General features: G+C 52.9%; 1 protein-coding gene across 10 annotated transcripts in view; it reads left to right on the top strand.

The window, feature by feature from the left end:
• Window positions 1-15853, top strand: part of MPRIP (myosin phosphatase Rho interacting protein) — an 88506-nt gene that overhangs the window by 41943 nt on the left and 30710 nt on the right. For 3 of the 10 annotated variants that reach the window (XM_054842414.1, XM_054842417.1, XM_054842416.1), the window contains exons 6-14: window positions 1205-1415; window positions 2418-2934; window positions 8883-9024; window positions 9556-9672; window positions 12298-12354; window positions 13770-13838; window positions 14070-14159; window positions 14619-14728; window positions 15687-15725. In XM_054842414.1, coding sequence (XP_054698389.1) covers window positions 1205-1415; window positions 2418-2934; window positions 8883-9024; window positions 9556-9672; window positions 12298-12354; window positions 13770-13838; window positions 14070-14159; window positions 14619-14728; window positions 15687-15725 — 1352 coding nt within the window. The remainder of the gene's footprint in view (window positions 1-1204; window positions 1416-2417; window positions 2935-8882; window positions 9025-9555; window positions 9673-12297; window positions 12355-13769; window positions 13839-14069; window positions 14160-14618; window positions 14729-15686; window positions 15726-15853) is intronic. The other 7 variants (XM_054842423.1, XM_054842424.1, XM_054842419.1 and 4 more) reach the window with 6 other exon arrangements.

Here is a 15853-nt window from a genome sequence, read left to right as displayed (position 1 = left end):
AAGGTGATGGGTGTTGTTTTAAAATAGCATAAGGCTCAATGTGATGTTATATTTCCTTTTTAAAAGAAGCAGCCTGTTGGGTGAGCAAAGCACCCGCGAGGAGTACAGCGCCGGTTGGGTTTTATTCTTTTTATCAGTGGCCCGTAGCAAACCAGCTGTGACAAACAAACAACACAGCTGCTGGTGGCAAGGAATTAATTTTCTCCTCCATCCCATGTCCTTTAGCTTGATTTTTATTTTTTTTATGTTAGTTAAACACTGAGAAAATTCAATCCTGGCAGATGGGACCCAGGAGAGAAGCCTGGTCTTGGTCTGTATTTGTGACAGGCAGCGGCTGCCTGTGAACCAGCCCAGAGAGGGACCAGGGATGTGCAGAAGGACTGGGGACATGGAGAAGGATTGGGGACATGGAGAAGGACCTGGGGACAAGCAGAGGGAAATGGGGGATGCTGAGTTTATTTGCATCAATTACAGAGGATGCACTCTCACCCCAAACTGGGTTTTGGCAGAGGTGAGGGGAGCATTTCCGGGTTCCCCATGAGTCAGGACCCAACAGACCTGTTTTTCTGTGGGGCCTGCAGCGTTGCACGTGAATTCGGGTGCATAGCCCCACGTGTGCACTGGGCAGCTTTTGGGAAGAGCTGCTGTGCCAGACATAAGCGGAGCTGTGCAGGGCCCTGCGTGCCAGGGACAAGTTGAGCTTTTCCCAAGGAGTTACGTATTGGTGGCCGCAGCATCCTGCGTGCCACACTGGGAAGGGCAGTTCCTATCCAAAAACAAAGCCGGTGAGCCCCTCCACTGCCACAGTGCCTGGCCGAAGGTCTCCTTCGTTTGTCAGCTCACCTTTGCTCTGGATCTTTTCCCAGCTGGATGCGTGGGGAGGTGCGGCTGGTTTTGGGAGCCCTCCCTGGTGATGGACGTTTCCTCTCTCGCTGTGAGAGCGGCGATGGTCCCTGCGGCCAAGGAAGTCCTGACCCATCGCCCTGCCATGCTGCCCTGGAGGAAGGTTTCCACCTGCAAGCTTGTCCCCTTCGGAATATGCAGTGGTGGCACATGGCTGAGCAGCCCTGTCCCCATCCCTGTCCCCGTCCTATCGTGGCATGCGTCGTGGGCAGCACCCAAGCCGTGTGGGGGACACCGCCTGTGGGGACAGTGGAGCTGGGGCAAACCCCTCTAACCCTACTGTCTCCCCCATTTTCTTTAGGAGCCTGGTCCTGCTAAGATGGCCGTGACCAGCAGCAACATCCCCAGTGCAGAGAAGGTCCCTGCCACCAAATCCACGCTTTGGCAGGAAGAAATGAGGGGCAAGGACCAAGCGGATGGCAGCAGCAGCATCAGCCCAGCGCAGAGCCCTGTGCAAGGCCAGGCCGGGGCTGCCAGCTCCCTGAAGGATCCCGTGCTGGACAGCAAGGAAGGTGAGGGACAGGGACAACACTGCGGTGACCTGGTTCGGGCAGCTGAGCTGGCAAAAAAACACTGTACAGGGAAAAGTTTTCCACAGATTTGGTTCCCAGAGTATCCCAGCAAGGAGGGGGAGGCAGCCCCCATCCCTGCTGCGTTGTGCGGAGGCCCGAGCGGGACCTTACAGGATGGAGTTCAGGAAGGAAGAAAAATTGCATCACATGCTGGAAAACCACACAGCATGGGGCCCAGCCTGCCCTGGCAGGGAGATAGGGCTGCCTGGCCTCGCAGGCAGTGTTGCCCTTGTGCTGGGGGGGGAAAATGCCTTTTCTAGCCCCGCCATGTCCCCGCCTGGGGCATCCAGAGGGCGTGGGGCCACGCTGTGCTCAGCCCTGCTGTTGGAGCTGCCAAGCCCTGAGTGCCGCTTCCTCCTCCGGCCCCTGCGTCAGGGTCCTGTTTACATCTGGTCTCCCCGATGAGTCCCTGGAAGGCGCCGGGGCAGCAGCATTGTTCTCACTGGAACAATAGGGGCTGGGGACTTTTCCTGCTGGGGCCATGGACAGGTCCCACACACTGCGGCTGTTTCCTTTATCTGCCTGCTCGGATGGGGGATGCTTTCCGCCTACTTCCCGCTGCCAGGAGCGAGGTGTCCATCACCTTGCACCCATGTGGTCGATGCCAGGCTGGGAAGGACTGGGATGGAAGTGGGTGCAGAGCGGTAACCCCAGGCATCTGTTTCTTGGTTTGAAAGTTTTGGTCTTTCAACTGTGCAAGCCCAACCCAAGGGTTGGACCAGCATCCCCAGCTCCGTGTAGACCATCGCACCATCTCCATGGGCGTGAAGGGTGGTCAGGGTGGAAAAGCCAAGGGTGCAAGAGGTGGTACAACGTGGGACTGGGGCCTGGACTGTCTCTGCTCTCATTTCCTGCCCCTGTCCTGGGTGGAATCAAGGCGATTTTTGTTAAAAAGCAGAACTCCAACTTGAAACTAAGTGTGGTGACTTCTCTGTCCCTTAGATGAGAGCTCCATGAATGGAGACCGGATAGACTGTGGGCGGAAGACGCGTGTCGAGAGTGGGTACTTTTCCTTGGAGAAGACCAAGCAAGACTCGAAGCTGGAAGAGCAGCAGCTGCCACCCCCGCCAAGCCCACCCAGCCCCAGCACCCCGAACAACAGGTACAGTTATCCCAAATCGCCCTCGCAGGAGCATGCCCAGCCCTTTCCTTCCCCAGGTACCCGATCAGGCGACCGAATGATTCACAGCTTCTCTCTGAACTCCTTGGACTCGAAGAGCAGTAGCCCCATGCACAAGGACTCCAGCAGCAGAGATGTAGGAAGGGGAGCTGAAAAATCGGGGCGTCCCCTTTCTTTTAAAGCCAGCCGGCAGTACACCACCTTGGCCGACGTTCCCAAGGCCATTAGGATCAGTAATCGTGAGGCCTTCCAGGTGGAGAGGAAGCGGCTAGAGCGGAGAACCCGGGCCCGTAGCCCTGGGAGAGAAGAAGTGGCCCGGCTCTTTGGCAATGAGAGAAGGTAAGGGATGAGTGGCTAATCTCCTCCTTGCATGCTTGCAATAGCAGCGAGGCTGGGTTCCTGCCGCAGCCCCAGACGGAGCAGGCGGTATTTGCTGGGCGAAGCCCCTTCGTATTACAGTGCTCCTGGGTTTAAGGACGCCCATCCACACTGGGCAGAGGGATGTCCTTAGTAGTGCTAGCGGTAAGGTGTCACCCTGCCTGGCTGCTCTGGGGACAGCTGGTAGAGGTGGGTGATATTTGGTGGCCGTATTTGCAAGCAAGCCCACCTTCCCAGGCGCAGCACATGCTGGCAGCTGGCACCATTAATTAGGTTAGCTTTCTAAACGGTGTTAGAGCCGGGTGCGTTACGCAACTGCTTAATGAGCTGAGAGAGGTTTCAAAATGCCACGGCATTAATCTGGGAGAGGAGAGGCGGGTGCAGTGCCGAGGCAGAGCGCAGCGGGCTGCAAAACAGCTTAGTGCGGAGGAGGACAGGGAGGGCGTCCGCACGCGCGCCTGCACCGCGCACCGGCATGCTTGGTGCTCTCTGGGCGAGGTGAAAGACAGGCTCGACTTGCCTTGGGAGAGACATTTGTGCTGTGAGGGCAGCAGAGCAAACCGGGAGACAGGCCCCAGGCGAGAGGGCCGCCTGCCAGTCTGATTTTCTTGCCCTGGTTTTCCTCCGGGCATGTTCTCTCTTGCACGATTTCAGCAGGCACTTCTCCTCTGTTTCTTCCCAGCCCCTAAAGGACTGTTTTCCAGCCTGGCTTCCTCACGCCAAGAGCTGGGAGCGGGTCTGGGGAGGGCAGCACAGCTTTGTGTCGGTGCCACCGGTTGGCAGGAGGATGCCAAACCCAGCCTGGCCTCGGCAGCATGCACAGTGAGTGCCAGGCTGGGGATAAAGGAGAAGACCGTGGGTTTGGCTTTCTCTGCCTTGGGAATTGGGTGGGAGGAGAGGGATGCCACGCATGGCCACCCTGGCTGGGGACAAGGCTGAGGAAAGGCTGGTGACTGCAGACTGAACTTTGCAGACTGAACTGGTGCAGCATGTTGGTCCAGGCATGGGCGAGATTGTGGGTTTGCTTGCACAGGACGTCCTGGCCAGCGCCTGCCCCAGTGTGAGAGGACAGCACGTTCCTCCGGTGCCAACAGTCCCTTGCTCCAGCTCCAGGGGTATCGTGCAGCACCGGGATCTGGGCACAGAGCTGGGATGTGCCAGCTGAGGACAGGGAGGAGCAGATTTACAGACAGATAATGGGGCCCGGGAGAGGATGCTGCTGCCAGAGACTGATCTTTTTTAATGTCAGCCCCACTCATTGCCTGCTGACGGGTGCCTTTTCCCAGGGAAAGTCTTTTTCCCAGCCCAGCTGAGCTCCTGGGGCTGTTAACAGGGTTTTATTGTTTTATCAATATTGGCAAAAATTTGCCTAGGTCAGCTCAGGGCCTTTTTCAGAGCAGGACGGGTGTAGGGAGAGGAGTGGGCGCTGCACCAGGCACAGAGGTCTTGCTGCCTGCAAGACCAGCATTTGGGAGGGGGGTGATGGCAGAGAGCAGGGCGAGGGGTCCCCACCTGCCAGAGGGTTTGGCTGGGGATTGCAGCCGGTGGTGCCGGAGGAGCGTGCCCTAAGCAGGGGTGGCTCAGGTGTTCAGGGTCAGGCACGTTTGCTTACTCCTCTGGTAACCTGGGAATTGGTCTGTGCAGGTGGTGTGGGGGGAGAGGCCGTGTGTCCCAGAGCTCGGGTGGACTTGTCAGGGCACAGAGAGGCAGTCCAGCATCGCACCAGAGAATTAACATTCACCAGCACCCTGCTCAGCTTGGCTTGGCTGCTTTTTAAATTTGAGTTTACTTAGTCCGTATATCCCTCTCATTTTTCTCCTCCAAGCTCAGGCTGTGCTGTTTGAGGTTGAGCAAATACAATAACTCACTTCCATGCTGTGGGGTCAGTTTTTTCCCCTGGGTTTAACACCATTTCTAATAATCCTTCTCAATAACCCACTAACACATCTGGGAATGCTTGCCTGAAATCGCTTGCCTACATGCCAACCCTATAGGTGCCAGCCGGGCATCGTTCAGGTTGGCCTTTCATCTCTCAGTGCAGCCAGACGAACTTGCTCTGATTCTGTTGGTGTTTTCGGCTCTTCCTCCCGTTTTCCATTTACCCACCGTAAATCAGTGTGAGTGTCAGAACTATGGATGGAAAAGAATTATTTTAGGTACCTGGTGCTGCATCCTGAGTGACACACCTGTAGGCTTAGCTCCAGATAAAGCTGGTTTTCAGGCTTCTTGTCCTGTTTCCTTGTAGTAAGAGATATTACGTGACTTATGTCCAGAACTGGGCTGGAAATTTTCCGTGTTGGCCATTTATACCTGTCGCTGACTCCACACCTCATGCAGACGTCTGAGCTCACAACCGCTCAGAAACATGAATCAGAAAACAGGAGATAATCTCCATGATTTTGGCACACGTGGCAGAGCGACAGAGTTTGAGTTCCCTCTGCTGGCACGTGGCAGGACGGGGCTGCCGGCACCGCGTTGCCAGCTCCGCGCAGGGGGGCCCGACCGGCCTGGGGAGAGGGTCTGTGTCCGGAGAGTTCAAGCCGTGCATCCAGTCTCCTGTCTCAGACCCACCCCTAGGGCAAAAGAGCAGGGACAGCTCTTTGGAAAGCCCATGGATAAATCTTGAAGGCTGTTTTGCACACAAAATCACAGCGGAGAGGGCTGCAGGGACAACCTTGAATGCTTGTCCCCATATCCCAGTGGAGCTCTGCAGCTGTGAGGATAAATCCTGGCACATCTCAGGAAGGTGTCAGCAGCTTTGGGAAGGAGACCACCATGGGGTGGGGAGTCCTTGGGGTGCAGAGACCCAGAACCTCTTCCTCTGGGTGTGCAGCTGCAGGCTTACCTTCTTCCTGCAGCTCCCCGGGGACCATTGGGATTTCTGGTTGGCAAACTTGGCTTTTCTTGCACACTTCCAGGGCTGCAGCCTCTAAAACCGCGGCTTTCGCAGTTGACCTCATGTTCTGCTCACACTGGCAAGAGTCTGCTGTGGCATCTGCCAGATCTGCTGTAGGAGCATCGTCAGGGTTGTGGAGTGTTTCTAGCCTCGATAAATAGCAGAGCTGCCTGAAATTGCTTAAAAGACTTTTCTTTCTCAAATTCCTTCTCTGGAGCTTCTTGAGCTTTAAGGCTCTGCCCTGAATGCTGCTTCTACCCATAGAGAGCAGTGCACGCTCTCCCAAGTATAGTTGTTTTTTTTTCTTTTATAACTATCCTCTTCATTTTTGTGGACCTTTTGGGGAAATTCCTCTTCCTTTTCCTGACACTCGCTGTCTTCCTTGCTGCTAAATAATGAAGGAATCCAATAAAAAACAAGCCCTTTCTTCCAATCAAAGAAAATCACTTTAACGATAGCTCATGCTGGTCTTTATAGCTTTCCTTCCCACCGCACACGCCCCCCCTGCCTAACAGCCGAGATCCTGCAGCTCGGGTTTAGTGGCCTGGAAAAGATTAACAGCCTGCATGGCCAAGGAACTCCTTGGGATGAGCTTTGTAGTTGAGAAAGCACTAAATGGCACCACAGCTTTCAAAACGCTTCTTCGTACCTGTCTGCAGCCTTGTTTTGTCAACACAGCGCTGCTGTTCAGAGGGAGCAGCTCTCTCCTCGGCACGGCGTGGAGGAGAGGAGAGCCCTTCCCCTCCCTGTCCCCCCAGGATCTCTAGCAGTAACCTCTCTGAAATGTTGAGCTAATGGGAAAAAAATGATTCTTTCCTGTAATCCGGATGATATTAACCCTTGGGGCTGTGATTTGGTTGCAGTGATTTATTTTTTTCTCCTCCCTTTTTCAATGACGAATTACTGGAATGATTTTGATTTTGTTTTGTATGTAGATGCAGATATACAATTTCCTCTTCTGTTCATTCATTTTCCAGCCTTGTTTTCTTCCAGGTCTTGTTGCTCTCCACCTTCTCCTGCTGTGTTGCTGTGTGACGTGTCCGCCTTTACTTCGCCTGCTTCGCTACCATCTCATCTCAATCTCAAGCCGTAGAACAACCTGGTGGTGCAGCCCCTTTCATGAGAAATCAACCTGCTTTTAATTTTGTTTTATGTTTTTTGGTTGGGTTTTTTTTTCTCCTGATTTGTTTTTCTTCAGGCCTTCACCTAGTAGGGCAACAGACAATGTTAATTCACGGACCTCTTACTCCCTCCTAAACTGAGACTCAGAGAAGGCTGGGCCAGTGTAAAAAGGGTTAAAAAATTCTGACTCCAAAACAGTTTCCCCGTCTGTCAGTGAACAGAGGATCTGGATTTATGCTCCACAGGCTGGCTTATGTGATCGGACATCTCGTGAGCAGAACACCCCAGGGGGATTGGGAGCTCTGCACGAGCCCGGGATCTGCCCGCTCCCAATCTGCAAACTGGGAGGCAACAGATGTCCCGTAAAATCATCAGAGATGTTTGAATTTACAAAGCAAAGTCTTCCCCACCAATTTTGTCCCTTCCTTTTTGGTTGCGGGCTTCAGCGCCTGGTCCTGGCAGCCTGACTCTGAGCAGCAGTGGGGGGCCCCCAGCCCGCTGGGGGATGTGATGTGTGCTCAGATTGTTCGTCTCATTTCTGGAATTTGGTGCAAATGTTGGTTGAAAACTGAACATCTCATGTTTTTTGAGTCCTTAACCTGCTGTTCCTTTTTGTGGGAGATGTTAAAAATGTTTTTTTGGATAACTTGTTTCCCCTCATATGGTTGCCATTGTGATTTTCATGCACATCAGAGGTTCACACAGAGCAAGCAGCCCCAAGTTTAGGTGCGGCACGCATGGGTCCAAATTTTGTGTCAAGAATCCACCTGGATTGAGCTTTATGGGGAGGTTCAAAATTGAGCTTTAAACCTCACAGCTTGGAGCTCAGCTGGTGCGTGTGTTGGTGGTGGGTTATTGCTTCACGTTCCCAGGTTGTGATTAAAGACCTGAGGTTGATACTTGCTCAAACCCCCGGGCATGCAAACTTAGACACCAGCAGGTCCTTTGAAAATTCCAGTATTTCCTCTCCTGTGGGTCAGCGAGCAGCTTTTCATGCTGAAACGGCGTTTTCAATTCCACCTGCGAAGGCCTGTTGTTTGCTCGTTCTTAGGAGCATCCCATTTGGCTTTGGTCTGGGATTGGCTCCTGTTCCATTCACATTTCTTCATAGTTCTCCTCCGTCCTTGGAGACGTGTGCCACGGTGTGATGGGCCACTGGGGTGGTGTCTGAGAGCCCAACTTGTGCTCCCTGCTGTCCATACTGGATTTGCAGACCAGGTTGAGAGGAGGGTAGAGCCCCGGGGTTTTGCAGGGCATGCCCTGCTGTGCCTGCACAGGGTTCTCCTCATCTTCTCATGCCTCTTTAGCTAGCACACCCTGCGAGTCCGACCTGAGGGCGCCTACGGACACTCCTCACTCTGTGCAATCCTGTGGGGCTGAGTTTTTACAGGGTATTTATTGCAGTGAACACACAGGGTGACCCGTAGGTACCTGTTATCTCTGCACCCCAGTTTGGTCTGATGTGTCTCTTGCTCTGTGGCCTGGGGGTCTGTCGATAGCTGCAGTGCTAGAGAGTAAAGACAAAGCTTAAGCCAAAGCTGCTCAATAATCCCTGCTTCTCAAAGGTCTGTAAAATTTTCAAATAAAATGTTATTGCTGGTATTGCAATGGTTTTCAAGATATTTAAGAAGATACTATTTGTGGAGCTGAGTAGCGTGAGGTTTTTCCCCACTTTGGCTGCAGGTAAAGTGGTGCATATCAGATCGGGGCGTTTTGCCCTGGATTTGTGCACGCTAGAGCTTGCAGAGAAACAGGGACCAAAAGCCAGGTGTGCATGAACACTGGGTCGAGCAATTCTGCAGCCTTAAATTTGTGGGATTGTACAGCTCAGCGCAGTTGCTGTTCTTGTGTTTAAACTGGCTCTGGTTTCCTCTTTCTCTCTGTTTTCCAGGCGATCCCAGGTAATTGAAAAATTTGAGGCATTAGATATTGAGAACGCGGAACACATGGAAACGAATGTGTTGGCTGGTGCTGCCCTTTCCAGTGAGACGCGGCAGGGCAGGAGCGAGAAGAGGGTTTTCCCACGGAAGCGGGTAAGCTGCTCAGCTGAGGTCTCATGGTGGGGTTTGGAGGATGGAACCTGGGATCCAGCAGCCCAGTATATAGGGTTTAGCTATAGGGTTTGTCCCTGGGTGGCGCAGGGGATCTGGAGTCACAGGCAGACTTGTGCAGGAGCCAGAATGCTGTGTGTGCTCAGTCTGTGCAGGTTTGCTGCTTGCTGTTGTGTTCCCTTGGCCCAGCTGCAGATCAGAGTGGAAAATCAGGCTGTCTTTTCTCCTTCCTCCAGAACAGAAAGAGGGAAACTTCAGATCTGACATGGCAGGACACATCAGGATGGGGTGTAGTAACAGAAGAAACAGGCAGGCTTCAGAGTCCCAGTTGTGCTTAGATATATTGGGAACAAATTAATGCCTGAGAGGCCTGAAAAAATGTATTGCCAATGAAATGACTTGTTCTGAGCCAGAGATGCCCCTTAAAGATGCGGATTTTTATGCCACGAGCCGAGAGAATGGGACTCTCTGTCCTAGTTTCTGCGCTGATCTGGGCTAACGCTATTTACACAGGACTTCACTTGCGAAGGTGCAGCTGTGGGCTCCATCCTGGATGTGTCTGCGTCTCCTCTGTCCCCGCATCGCCGGGCAAAGTCACTGGACAGAAGGTCCACAGAGTCCTCTATGACGGTGAGCCACTGCGGCTGTGTCCTCTGCCTTGGGGGAGCACGTGAGAGGCCCTTCCTGGGCAGGTCCTGTGAAAACTTTACTGTGCTGCTTTCCCCAGAGCCAGCACGTAGGACATAGGATATGCTCTGATTCGGAGCAGGTTTCAGTGACTTGGCTTCACACTGCACACTTGGTGTGTTAAAGAGAGCTAACGTGTCCTGGCTTTGTAACGATGCTTCCTCGATGTTTATGCAGTTGCAAGTGGGTGTCAGTGGGACAAAGGCTGCGAGGAAGGGCTGAACCTGCCCTCCTGGGCTTTCCTCCCTTTGCATATTTCAAATGCTCACCAGACCTGGAGGCAAACAGTACAGAACAAACACAAAATGCTCTCCTCTCACCACCCTTCTGTAGGAACAAAATAAATACACTTGCTAACCTCTCAAAAAGATTACACAGCCACTGTAAATATGAGCTGCATTTTTTGTGGATGGACAGCTTCTGTTGAAGGACTTCTCAGAAAAATGCAGTAGCTTAGTGTTTCTGTAGTAGCTTTTCATGTAGACTTGTACAGCCACAAGAGTGATTTTTAAATTCTTGGTGGCAATAAAAAGGTGCAAGAACCGCACATTAAGTGGCAATGCTCATCATCTAATGAAGGCAACAAAATCATGCAATCAGTGTGAAGAAAACCTTTTCCTTGCATTAAATACACCTTTATTGTGCCATTCCTGCTATAAAAGTAGCAACATAAGAAAAACTTGCACACCTGCCAGCTTGCAACCATGATTGCAAGGCTCTCCTCTGCCTGTGGGGTTCACTGTGTCAGATCAGATCGGTTATCTGTCAGGATAAAAGCAGAGGGAGAGTTCATCCCTTGTTAGGCTCAGTGGGTTACAGCAAGAGCTGTGGCTTGCGCTACGTGGGTATCTCTTCCATCAAGTGCTTCATCTGATTTTGGTTTCTAATGTCTACACCCTTCAGTGGCAGCTGGTCCCAAGCTTTTTGTGCTTCAGCAGCTTTGCAGCTTCAGGCAAAGGCTGCGCTCTTCTGCCTGCTCAAGCACTGGGAGGAAAGCAAAGGGGTTTCTGTGGAGGAGCAGGGATCTGCAGGAGAAAGCTTCCTGCTCCGGGTGCTTCTGTAATGTCTTGCTGCAGCCCAGTCTGAAATGTGTGCATGCACTGTTTAGCAGCATCTTTCCTCTCTGGCTGCTTCTACACCTTTGCTTAAATTTTAAGGAAGCTAAGAAGTGTAGTAAAGTAGTATGAATGCTGCTAAGGAGGGATTTATCTGCTTTTGCAGAAGATTCTTGCTCTGTGCTTCTTCCCAGTCGATAAATAATAAGCCCATGAGCAACTGTAACACTTGCAGTCCTTGTTTTCCTTCTCTGCAAAGTGCATGCTTGGGAGACAGTTATTTTTGATCCAAGATGTGGATCCGTTGCTTGACGCTCTCATGTTGTACAAGAAAGAGCTTAAACAGGACCCAGATCCTGGAACCACGATCCCACCTGCGCTTTGGCAGAGGAGAAGCAGGCAGGCAGGCAGTGATATCGCGCTCTCAGGGTAAATTAGGGCTGAGATTAGAATGCCCAGCTCTCCTAGCCTACTTCAGAGATGGATGTAGTCATTGCAAATGCAATTTTCTCTATAGTTTGTTCGTGGCTTATCACTGCCTCGTCAGCAGGTCCTGGTGGGGCTTGGTGGGTTTATTGCCTGCAGCCACATCACAGCCAGGGCTGCTCAGGCTGGCGTCTGTCTGCTCCCTCCTCTGACTCTCTGGGGATTCGGGAAGGGCAGGGTGGCATTTACTTTCCCCTATGTTTTTGTGGAGCAGGGCTGGGTTCTCGCCACTGTGGGAGCACTCAAATGTGGGATGTGCCACCCCACAGCATAGGTTTGATTGAATAGGCTTCCAGACCCCAGTTTTCCATTGCTCCCCTTGCTATAGCCCATTTCAGACACTACAGCTGCATTTCACACACTGCTATCCTTTCCTCCTCCGCTCTGCAGCACATGGAGCAGCTGGAGGAGCTCAGCCTCGAGGGAGTGAAAGCATTTCCACCACATCCTTCCCTGCGCACGGGCAGGGCTGGGAGGAAAGGCTGGTGGGAGTTATCCCACGCTGTCTTCATTGCTTTTCTCAGAGCTTCAACATCCCCATGCACCCACTTTGGAGGAAAGAGCAGGTGTCGTTTGGGTGGTGCAGTACTGGGATTCCCTGTATTTCCAGCCTTGGGAACTCAGTCTTGTTTTGAAACCTGCAGCCTTGCATCAATAGCACATAGTTTGTCCTTTGTGATATATAATAGAGGGACAAAACTGCCTGCAGTCTTGCTAATTCCTTTCTTCTTCATCTGTAATGCTGGTGTAGCAGTAGGAAATTGCAAGAGCAGTGCTGAATAAACCGTACAGCAGGTCTCTGTTCCTCCTGGGAACGAACGTTTAGCCACCACACAGTGTAATGGTCCAGTTTGGACTGGATCACCTTTAAAGGTCCCTTCCAACCCAAACTATTCTATGATTCTATGAATTTAACTGTTACTGGTCTCTTTTATTGCTGCGCTGTGTTTTATCAAGCTGCTGCTGTTGTCTTCTGGGCGCAGACGCTTCTTCCCTCCCCTCTGATCACCTCTCTCCTTTCTTGCAGCCTGACCTGCTGAACTTCAAGAAGGGCTGGTTGACAAAGCAGTACGAGGACGGGCAGGTGAGTCCAGGGGAAGCTCTACCCTTCGTGTCAGTCTTCGGTGCCACAGTCCCAGTTTCTGGCAGCTGACACCCACTCCAACGTCCTGGTGCGGTGCAGGCTGTGCATGGGGCTGCTTTTGGCACTGACAAAACCCCGATGTCCTCACAGGGTAGATCAGTATTGGGCCGTGCTCCAGATGGGAGAAACCAGAGGTAGGCGCTTGGGCAGAGCAGCGACAGGGAATTTGTACAGCTCTGGAGCCAGGCAGCAGTGGTTGTGTGCGAGCCCTGTGCAAACGATGTTTGTCTTGGAGCAGGAATAGCTGGTGCTCTGTTCTAGGGAGGTTTCAAAGCCCCACAGCTGGATATCGTGTTGTGGGTTTCTAGGGAGTCAGGGCAGCTTGGATAACAGCACTGGTTTCGTGTTCCTGTTCTCTATTAGTCTCATCTCCCTTGTGACGCAGCAACCTCTTTGGCGTCAGTAATGAGGCTCAGATAAGGTCTCCTGAGTGCCAGGGAAATGGCAAGGCCAAGAAATAAATAAATGCCTCTGAGTTGGCACTGAGGGAAGCAGCCCCTGCCGCTTTCCTCCTGTCCATTCCTGGAGGGGTGCGGGATGTGCTGCTCTATCCGAGCATTAGAGATGGGCACTGATGCCGATGTGGCATGGGTGCCCCGGCTGTTTGCAAACCGCCCCTTCCCTGGATTTCCTTCCCTGCTGCTCAGCCCATTGAGGGAAAATGAGGGTGACTCGCCCACAGCTGTGGGCACCATGGCCCGGACTCCACTGCAGGTACCCGCTGGTGCCTTGGGCCGTGGGGCCGAGGGCAGGTCTGTAGGCAGCCAGAGGGGCAATGAGCTGCTGGAACGAGTGCTTTATTAACTGAAAGCTGCTTTGGATAAGCCTGTGCCTTGCTGGGAGTGTGCAGAAGGTATATTTGTATAGAGCAAGGGCCAGGAATAGGCTCCAACTCAATTTCTAGGTACTGCAGATAAAACATGAATGTTTTACTGCTTTTTGGTTTTGTTTTTTCTTTAAAAGTCCCTCCAAGGCTTTCAGTGCAGCCACTAAAAGCATTGTCTTGCCAGCAGAGCTAATGGGAAGGCTCCGTCTGCCCCTGTGGCTCTCGCAGCGTTTCACCGTCACATGCAGGGTTGGTGCCGCTGAGGGTCCAGCACTCTGCCAGTGCAGCAGTGCTGGGGAAATGGGATCCTGGCAGTGCAAACCATCGTGGTGTCCCTTGCGTTGCTGCCTGTTCAGGTGTCCACCCTGGGAGGGCCTCTCAGTGAAGCTGGGTGCGGAGCTGGGAGCGGAGATGCTCTGAGCTGCTTCCCTGCGGGGCGTCTCTGCCAGGTGACCTATGACAAGCTGCCCAAGCTCCACTGGTGGGGAAGGAGCAGGATTGTAACTGCCCTGTCTTGGTTGTTTCCTAGTGGAAGAAGCACTGGTTTGTGCTGACCGACCAGAGCCTGAGATACTACCGGGACTCGGTGGCGGAGGAGGTAAGTGTCTTCCCCATCGGTGTTCAGCCCATCGCTCTGCACCCAAGTGAGCCCCAAGTGCTCCCAAACTGACCTCGGGCAGGTGGTCTTCCCCGATGCCGAGGTCCTGGACCATCAATTGCTCTTTGCAGCTTCATGCTTCTCAAGGACCCAGCCACATGCCTCCCCATGAGCCCACCACACTTTGGGGTTGCAAAGCCTTACATCGTCTTTTACCTCTTCCCTCTCCAGGCAGCTGACCTAGATGGAGAAATCGATTTATCAACATGCTACGATGTTACTGAGTACCCAGTTCAGCGAAACTACGGCTTCCAGATACACGTAAGGAAAATGTGGGGAGGAGGAAGAGTCTGGCTGCAGGGCAGCCGTTGGGGTTGCTCATGGCGTGCTGCTGCTCGGGGATGCTTGTCCGTGGCAAAGGAAACATCTGCCCCAAACACCTAAGAGAGGTCACGCTGCATCCCCTGCCATGCTCCAGAGAGCTATGGCCTTGGGTTTGAGAGACAGTTTTTTGGTTCACAAAAGATGGAGGGGGAAACGGAAGGTTTTTTCTCAGCCCTAGGGTCTCAGCTATGGCAAAACTAGCCTGATTGCTGAGAAACACTGATTCCCACCGTGAGTGTGCTGGGGGATGGAGGGGCTGGGTGCAGCCTCTCTGCAGCCAGTGAGCAGGGCACCAGTGCTGGGTGCTCAGGGCTGGGTGCAGGGTGGTGCTGGGGGAGTGGGAAGGTGCCAGTGGGTGCAATCAGCCGCTCTGAGCCGGTCCTCCTCTCTCCCTAGACGAAGGAAGGGGAGTTCACCCTCTCTGCCATGACGTCGGGCATTCGCCGCAACTGGATCCAGACCATCATGAAGCACGTTCGCCCCACCACTGCTCCTGATGTAACAAGGTAAAGGGGGGAGTTTAACAGCCCCTGTGGTTGTCTGGTTTGCTATGCAGGAGTAACTGTTACTTTATCCTCTTTCTTTCCTCTTCCTGAGCCTGTCCGTTCCTGTCCGTTCCTGGAAGCTGTGGCTCTTTCTCACATCCCTCTCTGTGGGCTTAATTTGGATACGCTTTGTGGGGATGCTGATACGCTGAGTTACTCTTATGTGTGCAGATTTCAAAGAGGGTTGAAAATGTGGCTTTAATTTGTGCATAGGAATATGAAATACTGTTCCTATACCAAGGCTCCTCTGGATTCCCACCAGGTATTGTGAAACCACTTGGATTCAGTTGTGCTGGGTTCCCCCTTTCCTCTGGCTACTGTTCAGCACGAGCTGCCCATCCCCTCTGCGGGTCACGGCAGCACGAGCCCAGGGTTCAATTTAGAAGCTGTTTGGCTCTGATATGTTTTAAACTCCAGCCAGAGAATTGTCTTCCCTCCTCTTTTGATCTTCCAGATAACTGCCGCAGCTCCTTCCCCTTACGCGTTAGTAATGCTTGCGTCTCCTCCTGCCGTCAGTGCCAGAGGAAGGGACCCCCCGCTTCACAGAGTACCTTCTGTGAGCGCTTGCGGCTGCGGGTAAAGGGTGTTTGACCTCCTCACAGCTAACCGCGCCAGCCACACTTGTACGGGCCACCTCTTACAGGCTTCATGGACACAGCCGCACCATTAACTCCGTCTCCTGTCCTTACTGTAGCTGCAACAAGCAGGTTTTTGCCAGGTTTGTCCCCGTATTGATGGAATGGCTCTTCTCACCTGGTGCTATTGACCTGGAGATGCTCCAGCCTCTCCTTCCCTATCCCGCTTGGCACTCGGCCACCATTTCCCAGCCCTGCCCGAGCTCTGGTGGATCTCGCGGGGGTCTCGGGGAAGCCGCCTCTCTCCTCATTCCTGTGTATGTTTGATTTCCATGCAATCCCAGGAAAAACTTCTCTTTGAAACTATCCGTGCTGAAGCCCAGGTTGGAAAACTGTGTTCTCTCCTGTATTAACGTTTTGTGGTTTGTATATCTCGTGATTCACTGCATGCTCCTCCTTTTCTGCACCTCGGATGGGAAGTCCTGCAGTTTCCATTTATTTTTCTTTCTTT

This window comes from Grus americana, chromosome 15 (assembly GCF_028858705.1).
Source record: "Grus americana isolate bGruAme1 chromosome 15, bGruAme1.mat, whole genome shotgun sequence".
In the NCBI taxonomy this organism is placed as follows: Eukaryota; Metazoa; Chordata; class Aves; order Gruiformes; family Gruidae; genus Grus; species Grus americana.
This window is presented reverse-complemented; position numbering and strand designations above follow the sequence as displayed.